General features: G+C 41.8%; 1 protein-coding gene across 1 annotated transcript in view; it reads left to right on the top strand.

Annotated features, from left to right (window-relative positions):
- LOC122787645 (nesprin-2-like) overlaps positions 1–24,023 on the top strand; it is a 493,963-nt gene that overhangs the window by 177,957 nt on the left and 291,983 nt on the right. The window contains exon 3 of the mRNA XM_044054502.1: positions 21,561–21,755. Within this exon, the coding sequence (XP_043910437.1) occupies positions 21,592–21,755 (164 nt within the window). The 5' untranslated portion in view covers positions 21,561–21,591. The remainder of the gene's footprint in view (positions 1–21,560; positions 21,756–24,023) is intronic.

The raw sequence follows: 24,023 nt of genomic DNA, 5'->3' as shown, positions 1-24,023 counted from the left end.
TCACTCTCTCCCCGACGTCACAACGCCTGTGGTATAAAAGCGTCAGCCGGCGCCATCTTCCTCAGTCTTTCTTGCCGCGTGGTGCCCGAAGCAGAAGCAGTTCGCAAGTGCCGGTCGGCCAGCTCCTGTATTTCAGCTACCGAAGACTTCAAAAAGCTAAGTACCCCGTTGGGGACTCTTTCTTGCCTCAGCCGATGTCAGATAAAGTTAATAATTGTTTAACTTGTGGGAAACAAATACCTCATAAGGATTTCCACTCTTACTGCCTTCCTTGCCTAGGCCCAGACCACGACGTCTCGGCCTGTTCAGCCTGTGCTTCCTTCAACCGACGAACACTTAGACGTCGGTCGGAGTTTGCAGAGGAGTTTTTTGGGGCTAGTTTTGCTTATAAAATGCCGTCGGAGTTCACATTTAGTTCAAAAACGGAAAGACAAGGACCGACACACGCGGTCCGTGGTTTCGGCTGAAACCACGGCAAGGCCTACCGCGAGTGTGTCGGGTTCGCTGAAACGAGTCCCAGCTCCTCCGACATCGAAACCGCACAACCAACGACCTCGGCACCGGAGGCCCCTGCCGAGTCGGTTGTTGTATTACCTGCTGAAACTGGTGTCCTGGAATCTTCCAACACCATCCCTTTAGATAAATCTACTCCAGCACATGGTGCAGCCAGGCCTCCTGCATCCATGTCCATTAAGGCTTTCTCTAGGGCTAAAGCTGCTAAACTCACAAAAGCTTTGCCTCCCAAGGTTACTCCTCAGGGAACTTCTACTGGTGCTCAGATCCTAACCTTAGCAGAGGATCTTATCTCATTAATTAGGGGCTCACAACCCCACCCGGACAGAGGCTCACATCCACCTCCAGATAAAAGGCCCAGGGTTGAGCCCTCTGATCCCCACTCCTCTGATGAGTCTTCTGTTGGCTCTGCCCTCTCGGACCACCAGGAGGAGGCTTTTTCGGCCTACGAGGATTCTGATGCTGAAGAATCCATTCCCTCGGCCTCCCCTCCTGAAGAGTTTTCCTTTGGGGAGACACTGCATGCTATGAGAGAGCATTTCCAATGGCAGGGTCAGGATTTTTCAGACTCCAGGAAAAGATTAAGGACCTTTTTACATTTGCCTCAGCATAGGCCTTTAGCTATACCTCCTGTGTTAAATGTTATTGATGATGTGTACTCTGACTCTAGCACAGCTCCTGATTCTCTCCCTCCGGCTCCTGCCAAACCTGATAGGTACTATAGGGTCCCGGACTCTCACCTTCACCTGTACAAGGGCCACTCTGCTGATCCTGAAACTATTTCTCAGGGCCCTAAAGGGGTTGCAGCTACCACTGCTAGAAATCCTCTACCCTCTGAGAGGAGTCCAGAGCTTTAGAGATGGGGTAAAAAAGTGTATACTTCTGCAACTCTTTCTATGAGGGCATTAAATTGTCAATTTCATATGATACAGTACCAAGAGTATTTGTTAGATGAATTACATAAGAAACTGTCTTCCTCTGAACCCCTTGATCGCAAATCCCTTCAGGATCTGGTACATAACTCCCAGCAGGTTAGTAATCACTTTCTGCAGTGTGGTTATGATGCATTGGAAGCTTCATGTAGGTCAGCTATGACAGGTGCAGTCATACGTAGGCATGCTTGGCTGAAGGAACAATCTCTGCCAGACCATGTTAAAGCTAAACTTCTGGATGCTCCTCTGGAAAAACAGAAATTATTTGGTTCCACGGCTCAAGAGGTCTTAAAGAAATTTGAAGAAAAGGCAAAATCTGTGCAAACAGTCAAAGACTTTCTGCAAGTCCAACCACCAAGATTCAGCAGAAATTGGCCTACCAAGAATTGGTCCTTTCCGTGATAGAAGATTTCAGAGAGGCAGAAACAGACGTGCCAGAGGTAGAGGGCAAACTAGAGGCTCCAACAGAGGCCGTCAATGGCAGCCTCCAAACCAGAGAAGTAGTGCAGGATCAACAACTACTACACAAGGACAGACTCAATGACTTTGCTTTGACTCCGCCAACCAGGGCTCAATTAGAAGCACCTTTGGGCGGAAAGCTTTCTTTATTCTCAGACAATTGGCACAGCATTACAAGGGACAAATGGACACTGCAAATTATAGACAAAGGATACAGGTTCCATTTTCACAAATTGCCAAAAAGAAAAGGCATGCCAGACCTGCCACCAAATCAAAGGGCAGAGGCCTTGAAACAAATCTCCAGCTTAATACAAATGAAGGCTATAGAAAAGGTTCCTTCCTCAGAACAAGGCCAAGGATTTTATTCCAGACTATTCCTTGTTCCAAGAAAAGAAAATCAATGGAGGCCTATTCTCGACTTGTCCGCACTGAATACTTATCTCATTGTGCCAAAATTCAAAATGCTGACTCTACAGCAACTCCTTTCCATGCTGGGCAAGGGGTCTTGGCTGGTGACTCTAGACCTCAAGGAGGCATACCTGCATGTCCCTATCAGACAAAGTTGCAGAAGATACCTCAGATTTCTTGCAGGGTCAGAGCATTATCAATTCTCAGCATTGCCCTTTGGCTTATCCACTGCGCTCAGAGTATTCACGAAATGCCTGGCATCAGTAATAGCACACTGCAGACTCCAGGGGATTCAAATCTACCCATATCTGGACGACTGCCTTATACAAGCGGACAACCAACAAACTCTGATAAAGGTCTTAAATTATGCCATCAGTCTTCTGCAGGCCTTGGGATACACAGTCAACATGCACAAATCAAGACTTGTTCCAGCCCAAAGAATAACCTTTCTGGGTGCGGATCTAGATACAACCACCCAAATGGCTTATCTCACAGAAGAAAAACAGTCAACTACCGGATTACTTCAAGAATCTGACAAGACAAACTCAGCTGACTGCAAGGAAAATCCTGCAGGCCCTGGGTTACATGGCATCCTGTATTCTTCTGATTCCACAAGCAAGGCTACATATGAGAAAGCTACAGTGGTACCTAAGGAGTTTATGGACTCAGCACAGTCACAGTTTGGAAACTCTAATTCCACTCATTCCATGCCTTCACAAGGAATTTCTGTGGTGGGCTCAGGCCAGCCAGTCCAACAGAGGGCTGCCCTTCACAAAGCCAAAAACCTCCCAAACTATTACAACAGACGCTTCAGACCTAGGTTGGGGAGCACACATGGTGGGCAGAGGTATCCAAGGACAGTGGTCACGAAAGGAGCTACGCATGCACATAAATCAAAAAGAAATGCTAGCAGTGATACACGCAATCGAGGCCTTCAAACTCTTTCTGCATCAAGGCCATCTACTAATAAGGACAGACAACACCACAGTTATGTGGTACATAAACAAGCAAGGAGGTACCCATTCTTACCCTCTGTGCAGACTGGCAATGAATCTATGGGATCTTTCCCTGAAACTCAATATACAACTACAAGCTCAGTTTTTGCCAGGAAAGGACAATACACTGGCGGACAGCTTAAGCAGAAATATCATGGATGCACACGAATGGATGCTGCACCCAGACATTTTCCAACAGATAACACAATCTTGGGAGAGCCCGGACATAGATCTATTTGCTTCCTCCACAATCATCAACTGAAGAAATTCTGCTCAAGGACGTACCACCCACAAGCCTGGAAAGTGGACGCCCTCTCTTTCAGCTGGAGAAATCTGAACGTGTATGCATTTCCTCCTCTTCCATTGATGTCCAAGGTGTTACTGAAGATCAGGTCAGAGCAGCCAAAAGTGATCCTGATAGCTCCGGACTGGCCAAGACAGCACTGGTACCCACTGCTAAGGAGCATGTCACGTACGAAGCCATGGCCCCTACCTCTATGGCCACTTCTACTGACACAGCACAGATACAAAACTCTCCACTCCAACCTGAAAACATTGCAACTAACAGCGTGGAGAATACCTTGATTCCTCCTCAGGATAAGCTATCCCAGAGAGTAAAGAATATTATTCTGGAAGCTCGCCGCCCTTCCACAAGGAAGACATACTCAGCAAAATGGAAAAGATTTCTCATCTGGAACACCACAAAGGGCCTAGATGCAACAGTGATGAACATGGCACATATTCTGGAATATTTGGCAGAAATGTTCCACAATGGACTGTCTTACTCTTCTATTAAGATCCATGCTTCAGCAATTTCAGCAGAGTACAATACTGATCCCCCTGTCCTCTCTCATCCTCTCCTAAGACAATTTCTAAGAGGGATCAAAAACATCAAACCTCCTAGGAAACCACCTGTACCTGCTTGGGACCTGAACTACGTGTTGGAAAAACTAACACTGCCTCCATTTGAACCAGCAGCATCTGCAGATCTACAGTACCTCTCATGGAAGACTGCTTTCCTTCTGGCAATAACCTCAGCAAGAAGAGTTTCAGAATTGCAGGCCCTGATGTCAGTTCAGCCGTTTATTATTTTCCATCAGGATAGAGTTTCATTAAGAACTAATCCTACTTTTATGCCAAAGGTGGTATCCAGGATTTCATTGAATCAAGCCATTCACTTGCCTACCTTCTTCCCAAATCCACAGAACAAAGGGGAGAAACTGCTGCACACCTTGGACATTCATAGACAGTTGCGCTACTACTTGGACAGAACTAAATGTTTCAGAAAAACTGACCAGCTGCTGGTAACATATGCGGCTGGTTCTCAAGGAAGAGCAATTTCCAAACAGACAATTTCAAAATGGATAGGAAATTGCATCCGCTTTTGTTACTCATTTCATGGAAAGACTATACCAACCAACATTAGACCTCATTCTACGAGAGCCACTGCCACCTCCACAGCATTCTTAAGAGGGGTGGCTACAAAAGACATTTTAGAAGCTGCCACATGGAGCTCCGTGCATACATTTGCCAAGCATTACAATTTACCTTTATGTTCCAGATCCAGAGCAGGCTTTGCTACGGCTGTCTTGCAGGGTATCTTAGCTACACCATCCTTTTCCTAGTACCTCCACCCCCAGATTGGCTCTGGTATTCTACCCATATGTGATGACTACAGATGCATCCTTGAAGGACATAGTACAGTTTTGTACCTACCATAAATGTAGATGTCCGATAGGTATGCATCTGTAGTCAGGTTTACCCTCCCTCCTTCCCCTCTGTGGTACTCCTAGGGTGCTTACCTCTCTATTAGCTAGCTGGGGGATCTATTATTTATTTATTTTTTATTTTATTTTACATTTGTTTACCGGGCTAGTCTAACTGGATACATGTCCATTTTCAGTAGAGGCCCGGGGAGAAAAGCTCCTAGATACATACAGCTTATTAACTTATTTCTATCTATGAGTAACACAAATATGCAAAAGAAAAAAAATACAAACAAAAATAAGCATAAACAGCACTAAATTACAGGATAAAAATAACAATTCTAGCTAAATAATCTGAATAGGATGCAGTTAAGTACCTATAGAGCTAGTCAGGTTTGGAGCAATGACATAGCCAGTGAGATTTGAGATATACTTTCAGATTGTTTTTGAAAGTGGAGAGAGAGGGAAGTGTACAGATATCATTTGGTAGAAGATTCCAGGCTTTCCCTACAGTATTAGAGAAAAGAGAGTCACTGGCCTTGTTGTTTATTTTGGTAGTATGTGCTAAGAGTTTATGTGAGGACCTTAGGAATCTAGGTTTTATAGGGAGTGATTAGTGTGGATAGAGCAGGTGTTTTGGATGGTGTGTAAAGGGTTTTGTGAGCTATAGTTAGTTGATGGAATTTAATGAGGTTCTGTAGTTCAAGCCAGCCTAGCTGTTTTAAATTGAGGCAATGATGGGTTCTATAAGGGTTTCCTGTGGCAAATCTGGCGATGTTATTATAGGACATTTCCAGTTTGCTGAGATTGTTTTTAGAAAGTTTGGTAAAGATGGGTGAAGCATATAGAAGAGGAGATATTAGATGTGTGTGCTATTGTTGTACGAGCAGAGGTAGGAGAAAAGATTTAATCCGATACAGGGAGCCTAATTTTCTATTTACAGATTTAATAGTATTGTTTATATGTATATCAAAGTTTAGTTTATTGTCGATGGTGACTCCTAGCAGTTTAGTGGTAGGTTCTGGGGATATAATAGTATTGTTGGTGGAAGTGACTGAGAAATCTAATGTGGGGAGTTTACTGTTGGGAGAGAAAAGAAGGAGTTTAGTCTTTTTGGGGTTTAAGAGAAGGCATCTGTGTGTGAACCATTTCTCAACTGTGTTGAAAACTTGTTGGGTAAGGTATAGGAGGTCTGAAGAGGATGAGGCTGAGCATATAAGTGTGGAATCATCTGCATATTGTATACAAGAGGCTTGAGGGATAGCCAGGTGGAGGTCATTGATGAAAATGGAAAAAAGTAGAGGTCCAAGGATGGAACCTTGGGGGACACCTAGGTTGACTGGTAGGTGGGTAGAGAGAGACTTGTGCCATGAAATGCGGCCTGCTGTCTTTTGTCAAGGTAGGACTGGAACCACTTAATGGAGGATGTGTCAAGTGATAGGGATTTTATTATGGTGATGAGAATTTGGTGATTCACCATATCAAAAGCTTTAGATAGGTCAATGAATAGGGCAGAAGAGAGTTTGTTTAGACTACGGTGTTTGTTGATAATATCTGTAAAGGAGAGAAGGGCAGTGGAGGTACTGTGTGAAGGTCTAAAACCATGCTGGCAGTTAGCCAGAAGATTATTTTGTGTTAAATGTTGAAGTAGTTGTTTATGGATGCATTTTTCCATAATTTTAGCTATAGGTGAGAGGAGGCAATTGGTCGAAAGTTGGATAGTTCAGTAGATTGGCCACCTTTGTGGAGGGGGATAATGTGGGAGATTTTCCAAATGGAGGGGATATAGCTTTCAGTAATGGATCTGTTGATTAAGATTGATATAGGGTAGGCAATGGATTTAGCTAGTTGCAGAAATTCTGCAGGTAGTTGGTCTGCCGAGGAGAGCATGGTTTCAATTTCTGAAGGAGGGTAAGTACATATGATGTAGGGATGGGTTGAAGTTGGAAGGAAGGAGAAGAGTTTGTTTTATTAGTAGGTAAAGTGAAATTATCAGGTGAGAGTTGGCTAGCTAGTGTTTGTATAGTGTTAGTGAAGAATATGTTAAATTCATTGGCTATATTTATTGAAGTTTTGTGTTCAGCATTTTGAGGGCTAGGAGTGGTAGTTTGCCCTGGGTGGAGTAGTTGGTTGATGCTGGACCAGAACGTCTGTGGTTTGATTTGATTTGCTTGTTGGGAAAGTAGGTAGTAATTCTTTTTATCTGATATTACAGCTCTTTAGTTTGATTTCTTAGTTGTCTGAAGGTTTGTTGGTGGATAGGACTTTGAGTCTTTTTCCAAATTCCCCAGTGTTTGTTTCTATCTTTGATTTTTGTTTAGTTTCTTTAGATAGCCATGGTGCATGTTTGTTTTTTGTTCTAATTTGTCTGGATGGGGCATGGCGGTCCAGGATGGTAAGAAAGTTGGAGTTAAAGTAAAACGGCATCGTCTAAGGATAAATTAAGTAGTGGTAACCAGTTACATGCTTGTAGTTCCATCTGGAATAGTTCCGAAGTTAAAGTTCTTTTGGATCTGATGCTTATTGTGGATGTTGGAGAGGGACAGTTAGTTTTATGTTTGATGATGTAGGTAAGTGAGTGGTCACTTAAATCATCTGGGAGAGTTCCTGAGTCATAAGTATGGGGAGGACGGTTAATAAGAATCCAGTCTAATAGGCTAGATTTTTTGTTGGATCTATTTATTCTGGTAGGGGAGGTGATAGTTTGGGAATACCCATATAGGTTTATGTGGTTAGAAGGAGGTTACTGCAGAGGGAGGTCCAGTCTATATTTGTATCACCTAGGATAATAGTTTCTTGAGGTAGGTTTTGGGATAGCCAGGAGAGAATATTTTCCATAGTTGCTATATTGTTACCAGGGGGTATGTATAAACAGATGATATAGATAGATTTGGAGTTGTTGATAAGAAGCTTTGTGATAAGAATCTCTGCATTGGAGTCTAGAGGTGGTTTGAGGTTATGGGTGGTTAAATTTAGGCAAGGTTTATATAGGATAGCAACTCCTCCACCTTTTGGAGGTTCGGTCGAGTCTTAGGATATTATATCCAGGTGGGATGATCTGATTGTCCTTGGTTGTAGGTTTTAACCAAGTTTCAGTTAAGCATAGAATATCAAAGGAGTAGACTTCAGTCAGGGCTTGTAATTGTGTAACTTTATTGTTTATGCTGTATATTAAGATGAGCAATAGAGAGAGAGTTAGATTTTTAGAAAATATATGGGTAGGAAACATTTTGGAATTGAGGGTGAGGAAGGAGAAAGTGAAGGTCCTGGGTTTGGGTGGATGTCACCATCTATTAGAGAGAGCATTAGGTTTAGAAAGTAAAGGTTATGGATTCTACAGTAATGAAATAGACATTTCCTGGGGTTGAGGTTATTATATTTTGTGTGTTGTGTTCGATGAAATTTGAAATATGTATTTGGAAGAGGATATGATATTAGCATGTGTTAAATTTGGGTGTGGGTTTAGAGAGATAGTTTCTGTTTTAGGATAATTTAGTAATGGATCAAGTGGGCTTTCAAGAAAGGTGAGTAGATGAGTGAGCATTAGGGAGGTAGGAGTGAAAGTATTAGTGCGATTGAGATAAAAGGTGAGATGTTTTGATTCTTCATTGCAGGGGTATTAATTGGTAGTATGTAGCTAGAAACTAAGCTGTATTGAGAGGAGGAGGAGAGAGGCAGTATCAATTATATTTGGGAGGGAATGTGTAGGGTGTAATTATGGAAATAGATTGCTGAATAGTGTGAAAGGATGAAGTATAAAGAGAAGAGTGTTTATGTAGAGTAAAGCTGAAGGGACACAGTAAGTAATAGGATAAAAGTTGTGGAAAGGAAATTAAGTGTTTGGATAGTGATGAGAGAGGAAGGGGTGTGGTGGAGGAGGTGTGGTCTAGGAAGTATAAAGGTAGGACCCCTGGGGGTGGTGGGAATTGGGGTAGGGAGGGGCGGAGTGAGCAAGAGGGCTAACGAGGGTAGAAACAGTTAGTGAAACTGTTTGTAAGGAAAATTTTGTGTATTTGTAATATAAATTATGGTGTATTTGTTATATATATATATATATATATATATATATATATATATATATATATTTTTTTTTTTTTTTTTTGCAAATGTTTGGACTTTTTATTGCATTTTTCCAAATTTAGCCTTCATAGAGGGCACCTGGCATCTGGGGCAAGAAAAACTGAGGAAGATGGCGCCGGCTGACGCTTTTATACCCCAGGCGTTGTGACGTCGGGGAGAGAGTGACATCAGCCGACGCCAGACCCAGACTTTGGAATCCGGCCGACCGAAGGGCTGCCTGAGGCAGGACAACCCATATGTGATGACTACAGATGCATACCTATCGGACATCTACATTTATGGTAGGTACAAAACTGTACTTTCTGTGCCTGCACAGTCCCACACTGGCAGCTTTTTGGAGCTCAGAATTCCCTCCTCTGACTCCAGGTGATGTAGCCTAACCCCTACCAAAAAAAGTCAGTTGTTCAGTCTTTTAGTGCCAGCTGTAGGAATCAGAGAGTAGAATCTCCTCAGTAGCCTGCATTGATGGATTACAGTTTCCAGACTTGGATAAGATCTCTTTGGGAACTTCCCTTCCTCCATATTTCTGATTTCTTTCTGTTCTATTTAAAAATATATGTCTGTTAGCTTTTTATTTTAATATATTTGCTATTTACCACTGCTGTTAATTACTCAGGGAATTCTGATTTACTGCTGTGTTGTTGTATGCTTAGTACTGCTTTTAAGCAGTTGTGGGGCTTTCTAAACTGTTTTGTGATTTGTACTGGGTAACTGAAGTCCTAAGGTGTCAGCTGAACATGAGGGCCTGCCTCTTATGTGTAGAGCTACATGCAGTTTAATCACTTTTTTCTGTTGTTTATCTGCTTCATTTTGAAGTTCTGACAGGAGCGTATTGTATTTTTTCACTTTTTTCATTTATATAATGTTTACCACTGGTTAAACACTGCTGTAGCTGTTTTTAATTGTTAAATCACAATTTTACCGGGAATTACTTTATTTGCATTTTCTGTGTATATTTTTTACATTTCTGACAAGAGAATATCTAAGCAAATGCTTATTTATATAATTTTAGAAGGGTTTTTTTCTGTTTGATTTGAGGGCATATGTTTAATTTTTTTGACAGTATTTGCAAAAGTGAATTTTACTTGGTACTGTATCTGTATGTGCGCTGTTTTTTGCTACATTGTGTTGGTTGTAGAACAAGGCATAGCACAATTTAAACTTTCAGCTGCATTTTATGCACTTTAGCTCTATTTCCTGTCTAGGGACATGTTTTATATTTTCAGTTATTGCTGCCCTTAGTCAGCCCTTAATAGTGTCTGTGTATTATTGTGCCTGATGTTTTCCCCCTGACTTGATGGATCCTGATATAGCTGCCCCCTACATCAAATCCAATTGCACCTAAAAAGAGGGAAAAAAATCAACAAAAACATGCTTCAGTCTATGGTTTATGAATCTGTTGTTGTCTTAAAAGGCCCACAGACCACTTACCTTTTCTTCTGTCACCTTCTGGTGTGAGCCCCCTGCCCTCTATGGTACACTGGTCAAATACATCATCTGGGGCTGTTGCTTTATTTGGTTCAGATAAGAGAAAACCAAACCATTTAGTTGAAGGAGAGGTCTCTGGTAAGAAACCCATTGCCAAACATAAAACTGTTTCTCCAGATATTTTGTCCACTAATGTAGTTCACAGTAAAAAAAGAAACGGAAACTTCAACACACAGCAGACAATCAGGGTTATTACCATATATAGGGATGATATGGTTTCCTTAACTAAAAGTGATTTGCAGTCAGCTAATCTCAGAGACTATACTCCTGTTCAGAAAATCTACGGGGCTACTTTCTCTATAAATCAGTCTATGGCTACAGATTTTAACGGAGACACTGATGTAGACAATGGTGAACACTGAGTCCATCCTGTCTGATTCTTCAGAAGGTGAACAAGTTCAAAAGCCCAAGCAGGTGTTCACCTTTCCACATGTATTTGACTGGAAGCAATATGGAGCTGCATCAGAGATTGGTAACCTTTATGATGTTATTAAAGATGAGATTCCAAATGTTTTGGCTATTTCTTCTCTGTTATCGGCCTTAGAAGATGTCTGTAAAACTGCATGTAAAACCTATTTGGCTAGTGAACCAGTTCCTAAAAAGGCTATGACGAAATATCAGATGTACTGAGATCTTGCAGCTCTCTTTGCTCCTTTGTCAACTGACCCAGCTGAGGTTCCTCCAGCTTCCAGCTCCAATAAGATGTTCTTGGCTTCTTCTAATCCTTCACCCCTGGATACAGTCGGCAAGGGGTTAGAATTTCAGGGAAAAAGTTGTCTTTGCCTAATAATTTAGTCTTTAGAATGCCAAGTTATCTGTGCTTCATGGTGTCTGTGTGTGGGGGGGGGGGGCATAGTTTGGAAATGTACATACAGCTTAAATGACTTTGCTGTATCTTTGCCTGCTATATGCTATATGAATGTGATTATTTCTAGTTTGTGTCAGGTATGAAACATCTTAAGAATTGTCTTAGAAGGTGCAGACACAATTTCTAGAAATGCAGTTGCTTCTGTTGTATTGAGATGGCATGCCTGGTTACATAACCAAAATTTTTCTGAGGATTTAAAAAACTAGATTTTGAATGCTCCTTTAAGTTCTAAATTGGTTGTTCTGTTGCTACCCAGACTCTCAAACAATGGTATGACAGAGGTAAATTGATGCATGGGGTCTCTACAATGTGGCATATTCCTAAGTTTTCCCCTATCAAAGCATCTGATTTTAAAGGGCAGAACATGCAACATTCCCAGACTAACAAGAGTCAGGGTACCACAGGAAATGGCAGAAGGAAAATGCTTCCAAACCAAATAAAACCGGTTACTTTCTCAAAAAGAATCAATCCCCTACTAAAGAATATCTGCTGAGACTTGGGCATCCCATCCCTTCCTCCTGTCCCTCCTCCCCTTTCCCACTTCTCCCAGGCTTTCTCTCAGCCCGGCAGCCTGACCACAAATAGCCTTAGACAAATGGGTGCTGAGAATAATTCAGAGAGGGTACTCTTAGTAGTGGACAGGAAATCATCGTCCTTTTACGGGACTCTCCCCAGACACATCTGTTCCTCCTGTACTCCTTGACATGTTGCAAGCAGGGGTAATAGATCCAGTTCCTGCATCACAAGAAGGAAAAGGACTTTACTCCAGAATGTTTTGGTACCCAAAAAGGAGCTATTGTGGAGACCAGTGTTAGATTCATCTTAACTAAGTTCCTTTCTGAAAGTACAAAAGTCAAAATGATCACCCTGCAGATGGTCCTCCTCCTTCCAGATAACCGTTTCATGGAGACTTTAAATCTCAGAGATGCTTGCAGTCACATTCCAGCTACTCCCAGCTTCAGAGAATATTTGAGATTTGCTGTGCATGACTCACTTTATCTGTCTTCTGCATTACCCTTTGGACTATATACCTCACCTGGAGTTTTCATTAAGTGCCTGACTCCCATGGTTGCTTACTGCAGGACACAGAGCATCCACATTTTTCCCTTGTTTAGATGACTTGTTGATTTGTGCAGAGTCTGTTTCCAATTATTTAGGGTCATTAGACAAGGTTTTGACCATTCTAGCTCACCTAGGCTCCAAGATGAACCTACAAAAGTCCTGTCTCATGCTCTCTCAAATAATTGTCTTCCTGGGGTGTATGACAGACACAGAAAAAAAAATGGTCTTTCTACCAAAAGACAAAGCCAAGACTTATCAGACATTTTCATGGAATTCTCTCTTCGAGAAGCTGCCTGTGCAAGAGAGTTTCTCAAAATAATAGGCCTCATGGCATCACCGATCCTTGTGATACCACTGACCAGACTTTGTATGAGAAAGATTCAATGGAATTAATAAATTCTTAGTCACATCACCTACATCATTTAGAGTTCTGAGTACCAGTGCTGGAGTGAAACATGAGCCACAGTGGTGGAGGAATCAGATGTCTCTCAATTCAGGCCTACCCCTCTCCTTCCAGATCCAAGTTCATTTACTTCACATGGATTCATCAGATTTTGCATACAGACCAGTGTCCAGGGGAGTTCTATTGCAAGGCAAATGGGGTCCTTCATTTGCTACAAAGCACGGAAATGTCAAAGAAATTTTAGCAGCAATTCAGCCCTTAAAACTTCTTCACCACTTATGATCTCCAGGTCCCCTTTTAGTAGTCACAGATAACACCACAGTCATGTGGTACCCGAACAAGCAAGGAGGGTACAAGGTCATACCCTCATTGCCAAGTTGGCAGTGATGGCCTAGGAGCTAGCCTTACCGTATTGTGTTCCTCTTCAGACCTCTTATCCCATCAATGCAAAACATAGTGGCAGGCAGACAAAGCAGATCCTGGACAGACCCTCATGAGTGGAAACTCAGGACTGAGATCTTCCAGGATTTGGTCCAGATGTGGGGAACACTCAAATAGAGCTGTTCACCTCCTTTCAAAACAGACAGTTGGAAAAATTCTGTTCCAGACATCCTTGAATCCATGCTTAGAGGACGCAATAATTCTTGTTCCCTTAGATGGGCATGTTCCTTTTTGTATTTCCACCCTTTCCACTGATGCCCAAGATACTTCTGAAGATTCAGAAAGAATTACCGATGATCATTGTAATGCTGTCTTTTGGTCCAGGTAGAGTTCATAGGTTCATAGGTTCATACTAGGCTGTCTGCCCTAGGGCATTTATAAGCCTAGCCAGAGTGTGTTTGGCTTTCACCACCCATTTTAAATTAATTTTGCTGTGCCCTTTTTCGAGGTTAGTATACTGTGCCTCTCTCTAACAGTGACACAGAAGTGATACCTGGGGTAAACCTACTATCTCCCATCCACTCATCAAGATTCCTCTTGAAGAGTGTCAATGAGGGACTCTGCCTAACCTGGACTGGGATTTTATTCCAGAGTGAAGGGAGCCTCTGGGTTATGAATCTGTCCCTCCAGCATGTCCTATTTATTTCAGTGCTGAGGTTCAAGTCTCTTGAGCGCGTAGCTCGATGGGATTTGGATTTTCTGAGGTGCAGCATGTCCATTAATTCCGGGTGGAACATGGCTTTATACACCAGGCACAGATTGCCTCTGAGCAGGTGGTATGCCACTGAGTAGAGCTGGAGTTTCTTTAACCGGGCAGCATATGGCATCTGTTTGAGCCCTTTGATCATCTTGGTGAGGTACTTTTGGGGTCTTTCCAGTTGCTGCAGGTGTCTGGTAAGGTACATCCCAAAAGGGGCATTGTACTCAATTATGGGCCTGATGAGGGATGAGTAAAGAGGCACGATGACCTCCCCTGATCTAGATGTGAATCCCTTCATGATTAGGTGGGCTATATAAAATGTTTTTCTAACCACTTTGGCCATGTGGTTGTCAAATGAGTGATTGCTATCAACTTGGGTCCCCAGGTCCCTAATTACTTCTTCTGTACTTAATGGATTACCACCTATGTGGTAATTTGTGGGCACTTTGTTTTTGCCAAAGGGGGTGACTATACACTTTTTGGCATTTAGCTTGAGGCCATGGCTCTGGCACCAGTTGTCTGTTTCTTGAGGCCCTTTTGGAGGATGCTTGTGTCAACTGGAGAGTTGATTATGGCGCCCAGGTTGCAGTCATCTGCGAACTTGGTCAGCCACAGTCCTTTCGTGTTGGCCTGTACCTCCGAGAAATATATACCGAACAAGAGAGATCCCAGGACTGAGCCTTGTGGGATGCCACTTGTAACTGGTTTGGAGTCTGACATGGCTCCAGCAATTCTAACCATGTGGGTTCTGTCCTTGAGCCAGTTTGCAACCCATCTAGTGACATAGGGGTTTATATTTAAGCTGGTGAACTTATCTGTAATGCCTGAGTGGGGTATTGTATCGAAGGCTTTTGCGAGGTCCAGGTAGGCTGTGTGGACCACCTTCCCTTCGTCAATGGCCTTGGTGACTGTTTCAAAGAAATTGACCAGGTTTAAGAGGCAGGATCTACCCTTAACAAAGCCGAACTGGGTAGGATCCAGTATCTGTAGGTCTCCAATATCTTTATTTATGAGGTCCATGATGATCTTTTCCATAGGCTTGCAGACCAAGTTAGTCAGGCTTATGGGGCGATAGTTTCCAGGATCTGTTGAGGTACCACCTTTGTGGAGAGGGACCACTGTTGCTGTACGCCACTCTTTGGGTACATATGCTGTAGTAAGGCTGAGATTGAACAGTAGTTTTATGTTTGGGTTTAGCTCTTCTTGGAGTTCATGTAGGACGCAGCCCGGGACACCGTCTGGTCCCATTGATGCTGTGTTTTTTGCTTTGGAGAGGGCGGCTCTTACCTGAGCATCTGAGATATCAGGGGCAGCACACTGCTGGGATAGATATTTTCCCTTTTGGTGAGGTGGGGGGTTTGTGCTGAACCTGTCAGCTAGGATGTTGGCAATGTCTGTGGGTTTGGTGTATTTTTTGTCATTTTGGACTAATTCTGAGCATATCTGGGAATTCCCACCCAGGTTCCTAACATAACTAAAGAAAGCCTTGTGGTTATCCTTAGTGTCCTGTGCAATTTTTCTCTCGAAGCTGGCCTTAGACGATTTTATGAGTGCCTGTAGTTTATTGCTAATACTGATCAGAGATGCCTTCCCTTTTGGGATTTTGCTCTATCATGTAGTAGCTTCCCCCTTCTATTGTATAGTTTGTTTATGGCTGGGGTCCACCAGACAGGACATCTGCCTTTGGAGGATTGGGTCTTGGTTTTATTTGGGATTGCATGATCCATGCATTCCTGAAGGTGTTCATAGAATGCGTTTATAAAGGATTCTGCGGTCTGGGCCATATTTTCCACAGGCCTGGGGGCTTTGAAGGATTCCACCTTGGTTTTGAGGAGTGTGAAATTTGCTTTAGAGAAGTTTTTCACTGTGGTTTTCTGGGCAGGGGGTGGGGTCGGGATGTGAATATCCAGTGAGATTAGTTTATGGTCTGATCTTACCAGTGAGGGATACACTTCTGGTCTGGAGCATAGAGTCCCCATGTTGGTGATGATCAGGTCCAGTATGTTTTCCCCTCTTGTGGGAGTGGTAGCAAGTTGTTCCATAGCATTTGAGTTTATAAATTCTAGGAACCTCTGGGCTAGGGTGTTGGAGCTAGAGTAATGCTCCCAGTCTATGTTTGGGTAGTTGAAGTCACCCAATATAATGGTGTTTGGAGAGACCTTCATATTTTCCAGTGTTCTCAGGAAGGCCGAGTGGGGTCCCTGGGTTTGGGAGGGTGGTCTGTAGCAGGCTATAAACTGGAAGGCAGTTTTACCCACTGTTAGTTGCACATGGATAGTCTCTGATGCTTCGTGCTGTGCCACCAACCTGGAGATGTGGGTATCTTTGACGAATATTGATACTCCCCCTCCTTTTGTGGTTCGGTCCAAGTTTTGGGGCCGAAAAGCATGGTATGAGATATAACCTGGTAGTGCTGGGGTGCTCTCGGGAGCCTTGAACCAGGTTTCTGTTACTGCACAGATATCGATGTTCTCCATGCTAAGGAGAGTTTTGAGTGCGTGCATCTTGAGGTTTAGACTTCTGGCGTTGAGTAGCATTACTCTTAGTTTCTTATCCCTTGTGATACCTATGGAGGTGGGTTTGTCTTTTGAGCCTTGCCTAAAAAAGGCACTATGGGGGTAGCAAGAGCCTTTGCCAATATCCAAAAGCCCAGGAGTGACAGGTGCAAGTCGTCCCTAGCGAAGCATCGTGGCTTGTCGAGCATGTCATTCCAGGCTGACAGGCATTGGATCCCCTTTGAATGACACCAATACTTAAGCCAATTGTTGAAATTGATCATCTTGTCTTCATATTGTGGCATCATTCTTGGTGAGGGTAAGATGCTACTCAAGGTCAGGGTCATACTGGCCTGGGATACATGCTCGGAGAGATCCTCTATGTCTCTTTCCATGTAGTCCAGGGAGGTACGTCTCAGGTCATTCACACCAGCATGAACAATAACTGAGTCATATTTGTACTTGCCTTGGGGTGACCTGAGTGCTTGTGTTATGTGGCGGATCCTAGCGCCCGACAGGCAGCTCACTGTGACCTTCTCCTTGTTCAGCCTGGTGAGTGGGCCATCAGTGTGCCTGATGATAGAGTCACCTATTACAAGTGTATCAGATGTGTTGTTTAGCCTTAAGGGCTCTGACTGTTTGGCACACTGGCTTTGTGAGCTATGTGTTGCACGTGTTTTGTTTTGGGGTAGTGGTTGCTTGGGTGTCTGCTTTGGAGGTCTCTGCTGCTTAGGCAGATTTTTATTTAGAGCCTCCGAGTTTGTTTTTGTGTGTTTATGTGTTTGGTTTGCTGTCGTGGTAGGTCTATGTGAGACTGGAATTGTAGTGAGTGTGGTTTCCTTCTCCTCCTGACTGGTTACGCCAGTACTGAGTTGAGAGAGCTTAGCCTCCAGTTTATTCTCCCTTTTAATGGAATTGGCCAAGGGCAATTACCACAAGCTTCTTCACACTCTTAAGTCTACTCATACAGTGTCAGCAATGAGTTGTCCACCCCAACTTAGAGCAATTGCATCTGGCAGCCTAGTTGGTTCTATCGCAATACCTTTTAGGCACTTCTTCCATAGTGATGTGCTGCAGATATTGAAGGAGGCAAGAAAACCTGCGACTAGAAAATCTTTTGTTTACAAGTAGAAGAGTTTTTCTAGGTGGTGCCTAACTGATAACAGAGAGTCTGTTATGATATCTAACCCTCTGATTTTTAAATATTTGAGCGAACAATTCAACGATGGCTCATCTTATGCATATCAAGGTGCATCTTGCAGCCATCTCAGCTTGTCTGCCAATGAATTCCCCTCTTTCATCTATTTTTGTGACCAAACAGTTTATGAAATTAGTGTTGCACTTGAGATCCTCTCAAATTCAAATTCCTCCTCTTTGGGATCTGAACTTTGTCTTTGAAAAATTGACCTCATCTCCTTTTTAACCTGTCTTTCAGGCTGATTTAAAGTTCATAATTTGGAAAATGTTTTGCTTTTTTCTCAGACAGCTGCATAGTGAGTTATGGTGGCCAACCTCATCCACAAGGACAGAGTTGTTTTATGCATGAATCCATCTTTCATGTCAAAAGCTGTTCCTCAGTTGACACTGAATCAAGCCATCAATCTCCCAGTTTTCTTTCTGGAACTTAAAAACAAAAAGAGAGAAGATTCTGTATGTCTTGGATTTGCAGAAGCAGCTCGAGTACTACCTTGACAGAACAAAGCCATTCAGGAAAGCTGAGCAACTGTTTATTTCTTATTCTGGGGTTAAGAACAGTCAAGCTGTAGCAAATGGTTACTCACTGGTTGTCCTCTGCTATTCTTTTTTGTTACTCCCACCATGGTACATCTATTCCAGGCAACGTTAAGGCACATTCAACCACAGCCTTTATCCTCTGTGGTGGATTATTGGAAAGGAGTGGACTCTAGAAGCATTATACAGTAAGAAACCTGGCCCCCTAGTCATACCATTACAAAGTACTACAAACTGGATTATTTTTGAAGTTTCATTGCAGGCTTTATGAAAACCATTCTTTATCCTTCCTCCTTCCAGGTAGAGTAAACTTTGAGAATCTACCCATATGCCACTGAGGCAGTGTGAATGATAAACATAGTACAGTTGCAGAAGTCCTACTTACCTGTAATAGTAGATGTTCAAAATTCACACTTCCTCAGTGGCAACACCCACCCACCACTCCCCCCCCTTATTTTATATAGATAGTTCACTGTTGTACAACCTTTGTGTTTTGTCAGTTGGCATTGGTTATTTATGTTGGTCTTTTTTGGCTATGAATTGATTGGTTTCAGGCAGTTCTTGCTTTTGGTCCTCCTTGGTTCTTTCAGTTTAACACTAAAAGCCTGAACAAGTGACTTTCTGAGACAGGGTTTAGGCTTCCCCTGAGGGGAGGGGCATAGCAGGTCCCCTGTCACAGAAAGTCAGAGAAAGGAATTCTGGGCTCTGGAAAGCTGTTAGTGTGGATTTGTTCAGGCATATAACCCCATATGCCACTGAGGCAGTTTGAAATTTGAATATATACTGTCATAGGATTCCCATTCTCACAGGCCACCCAACATGTGAAGCAAAGTCCATCCCTAACCATATTTAAGCGTAACCTTGAGCAATGGATGGGAAATTGGAAATTCTTCCCGGGTCTGTCCTCCATGTCTCTGACAGATAGAGGCAGACAGTAGTGGCCAAGCTAACATACCTCCCTCCCCCCCGACAAACTCTAGAAACTTCCTAACTGACATATTTCTTCCTAATAAACCGCCATGTTACATAGGAACTGAGTTGGATTGCATGGCTAGGCTTATAAAGGCCCTGATGGTCGGTAGCCTAGTATATATCTGAACCTATGTTACAGGGAAGTAGGACTAGTACAGCAGCAAAGAGAAAGAAATAGAGGGGTCCTAAACGAAAGACCATCACTGGTAGAGTTTTTAGTAGTCTAGAACAGAACCTGCTGTTAAAGGAATAATTAGTAGAGCATATAAAATATTGCATGATAATTATAAGAATCAATCAGAGGAGGTTAGAAAGGATTGGGAAGAGAGACTGGATAAGCAGTTCACAAAGAAACAATGGAGGGATATATGTATGTCTCCCAAATATGCATCAAAATCTAGAAGATTTAGTATTTTTGCTTGGAAATGTTTGCATAGACAGCAGATGTTGGAGGTGTGATGGGGGAAAAAGGTAAATGGGAACATTTTCTGGGAGTGTAATGAGTTGGCAGACTTTAGATTCACTGCAAACTACTCTGTTAGAGATACTGGGTGAGCAAATTGGGGTAACTAAGGAAATGATTTTTCTAAGCTATAATACAGAATCTGAGTTGCCTAGACATAGTAGGCCTTACTGAGTCTAATTATGGTGGCTGCCAAAAAAATCAGTTACTAGAAAATGGAAATCAAAGTCCAAACCAACTGTACTAGAAGTAGTGATTGTAGTAACAGAGATAAAACAACTGGAATTGGGATCTTTAGACAAGGGTAGGAACAAATTACATAGGAAAAATGGGAATTGTGGAAATGATATACAGGGGAGGAATGAATTTTAAAAGAAGGCATGATTTGAATGAGCTGTCTAATGTTTGACTGACAGTGGCTGGGTAGAGTATAAGTGATGTGTAATGTTTGCAGCTAGGATTGTGTCAAAATGGTTTGTGATGTAGAATTCTTGGAACTAAGATTGTGTCAAAATGATTTGTTTTCATTCATATAAATGTGTGATTGCCTATATCATAAGTGATAATTTAATAAAGATGTTTCTTGTTGGAAAAAAAAATGGTTTACTGTTATATCAAGCAAATTTTTTTTCTTTGCACCAGAAACTGCACCTCCAAGGACATTTTATCTGTTGTGATTTTCAGATTTTTAAAGTCCTGAAAAAGCATGTGAATTACAAAGGAAGCTGTAAACTACAGAGACTACAGTCTTGTCTAGTATAGTTGCTTGGAAGCTAGTGGTGCAGTTCTGTACAGTAACTAGTGACAAAAATTAACTGTGCAGGTCAGAGTATAGGTATGTGGTAAAAAGGAAGCACAATAAATGTCAAGCCAGTAGTTCATTAGATAAAAACAGACCAACCAGTAAGTACTCGGTGAGGGTCACATTAGTGAACTAATGTGTCTGTGCACAGTGCAAGAGCAGGAGGAGGAAGACTGTAAGCAGCAACAGTCTTGCTGGATCAGTGGCAAATGGTTTTAGAGCCCTACTGAAGAAAAGTTTGCACAGGCGAGGAGGTAAGTAAATTGTGAAGCAGACAATTGCAGGAAACTGGAATTTAGTGCCTGAAAACGTGAAGATTTCAACCAGGCTGCCTTCTTTACAATGTAGGCACACATGTCTAAATGAAAAGCAGTGTAGTATGGCTAAAAGGAAGAAAAGGCATGTTGAGGTTGGATGGTACATCGAAGAAGGGAGTATATAAGCTAGCCCTCCGTAGTACGTTAGTGAAGCACATAAATAATGTTAATGAGGTAGTGCATAACAAGTGTCATGCTAATCATGTTACAGTTTTAAGCTTTCCTAGGAAGCCATAAAACTGATCCCACACTAAGGCAGACCAGGAAACAAGGTAACTTTCATTGCATCAATTTAAATTCCACAGATCTGGTTAGAAAATGACGTATTTGTTACTTGGTACAATTACCTTATAAACTGTTATAATTACATATTTAAATGCAGCTTAAACATCAGACTGTGCTACTTTCTTGGCTATAATTGATCCAGTGTCTTTATTAATTGTTTGGGTCACTTAGTTTACATGCAAAATTAACTCTCACTGTGTTACTTTCTGATTTGGAACACTGAATTGTAGACATGAGGTGCATGACTTGCAGAGTTTTAACTGAGCTCAAGTTGAACAGTCTTCATCTCTTTTTTTTTTCAGTTCTTCACTACAGTGCCAAAAACGTACCATTTCTCATACACAGTTAAATTAATAAATTTCTTTACTACTCTGTATAGCATGAGTACTAAACTCAGTATAGACAAGTGAAAAAAAACATGTCATTGTTTTTCTATCCAGCTTTGACTCTCTTGACAGAAGAGAGAAGAGAATGCACAGAGTTCATCGTCATCCTTCAGCATACCTCAGGAGCTACTCTCTCGGTTGTGGTCAGTATACCTCTGAGCTTAACAACAACTATGCCAACGCAGCTGAGGAAGCAGCAGAGAGCTCCTCGTGCAATATCTGTATGGCTTCAGTGGAAAACCGGATCAAGTGAGTTTTTCAAAACTGCCTTGACTAGTTTACATGGGTTGTATCTTCTGTTGTAGCATTCTTAGTTTACTCTGTTGTAGCATTCATAGTTTACTTCACTTGCCAGAATACATCTGTTTTACAATTAAATTCCTGGGGCATATAAAAAGGTAAATGGTCATTTAAAGTCACATGTCATGTATATGTGGTGTGCAGCAGCAGCTGGATATAATTCTCCAAGTTTGTAGCAAAAATCCTAAGTCACCACCCTGTACTACATCCTCGTTTTAAATTATATTTCTTAGATAGAATGGGTCAGGTTCAAAAATGTAAGACCATAGCCATTTTTGCATCTTTATGAGGGCACATTGCCATGACAAGTTTATATCCCAGGATATGTCCCACCTATGGAGTAAACTACTCCAGCATGTAAACCAAAGCAGTTCCCGAACTACATTTAAGACAAACTAAGGTAGTTGGATGGGCAGTCACAAATTCTCAGCTCCAGAGGAAGACAAAAATCAGCTTTTGTAGTACAGCATGAGAAAATGTGATCAGTACAGTTGAGAAAAGACAAACAATCTGAGAAAACATATTTTTCCACTGCAGAAAACAAATTTAAGTACAATCATGATTGCTTTCTCTTCATGAATATCCGTATCCCGACATTCTCAGTCTTCTTCACTCGGGGTTTCATCCAGTGCAGGGACTTGGATGATTTTTGCCAATTTCTTGGCAGCTGAAAATGCTTCCTTTAGCTCCTGCTCCATTTTTCTCTTAAATAAAGGAAAGTGATTGAGGGGTATTTCCGATGCCACAGCTGCTCACTTTTTCTTTTGCCAGATTACCATTGTTTCCGTATTTGTTTCATGTTTTGATGACACATTATTGCTAGATGAATACAGTTTAATGTCCGTTTCAGCCTCTGCTGTAGCAATGTAAATATTTAGTGCTTTCAGATAATGTACTTCTAAATATGCTAAATGCCAAATTCTGAACTTAGAACCTTTTTCTGCACTAACACGTGGCTGGAATAAATGGAACTATTTTTCTTGTAATCAATTGCAATACACAGCTCCCTCCCATTTTGAGCAGTCTGCCTTTAATATATCAATTTATTTTTACTTACTTATTTGACATTTGTTAACCGGGTTAGTCTAACTGGGCTGCAGAGCCCTTTTTCAGAGGAGACCCAAGAAGAAAAGCTCCAGAGATAGCCAAATACAAAAACAAAATCTCATACAATATTAACATACAAGTGTATATACACAGGAGAAACTGAATACATCTTATGACTGAACCATGTTAGCATACAAGAGTAATATCGAGGGTTTAAACAGTCATGGTACATATTAAGTATATAAAACATAATTTAAAAAGTTAGCTTCTATCTAACAACTGCCGTCAATGAGAAATGGCAGGAAACAGAATTGAAGAAAAAACTGTGAAACAGCTTTTCCTTTCTTGCCATGAATTGGAGAAGGTCAATTTCTTTAACATGTAAGACTGAACTTTTACTAGGCCTGGCCTTGGTTGTTTACTTGATATGTTTTGGAGCAACAATCCTGCTAGCTCTCTCAAGATGCAATTCTGCTTGAGGAATACCATTCCAAGTTTGTAAGGTCTCTTTCATGAATAGGATGCATTTAAGGTATGCCTGTGTAGCAAAGGTTTTCTCAGTGATGCAGCTTCAAATTCTGTTAGTCTCTGTTAAAACTCCTCATCTTGCTTCCATTTGTCTGTATTTACTCTTGCTGTCTTCGATTTATGACACTAATTTTGAACAGTTTCTGAAGAGGTTGGGATGGCATTTTCATTCTCTTCCAACCTTCGTTATTGGTTTTGAGAATATTTTGTAAGTTTCTCATGATTTATCACCACTTTAGCATATATTTTGTCGTGTTTTTCATCTTTGGCTACTGGACCCTTTCCTTCTTGCTTATTATTTAAGATGTGCTGTTCAGCCATGTGAGTTTGATCAGATAAAGCTGTTTCACAGTTTTTTCTTCAGTCTTTGTTTCCTGCCATTAATTTACTTCTGATTTGTTTTGTATCAGGCCTCTGGTTCAGGAGCAAAATTGCTGCTTGTTAACACTGAAACACCATACTGAAAGTAGGATGGTCTTTTTTTTGGAGGAAATCTTAGACCAGCTTTTCCTTCCTCATTCCATGTGTTTCTGAGGAAGAGTAGAGATGCAAGTCCTCCATGTACAGTGGGCTCTTCAATGATATTGAAGTTAATCAGTTCCTCTACATTGTTCACTGAAGGATCTCATTTTGTAGTCATCG

This window comes from Protopterus annectens, chromosome 1.part0, assembly GCF_019279795.1.
Source record: "Protopterus annectens isolate FY-2018-M chromosome 1.part0, PAN1.0, whole genome shotgun sequence".
Taxonomy (NCBI): Eukaryota; Metazoa; Chordata; order Ceratodontiformes; family Protopteridae; genus Protopterus; species Protopterus annectens.
The sequence above is the reverse complement of the archived record's forward strand: the minus strand, read 5'-3'. Positions and strand labels throughout refer to the sequence as shown.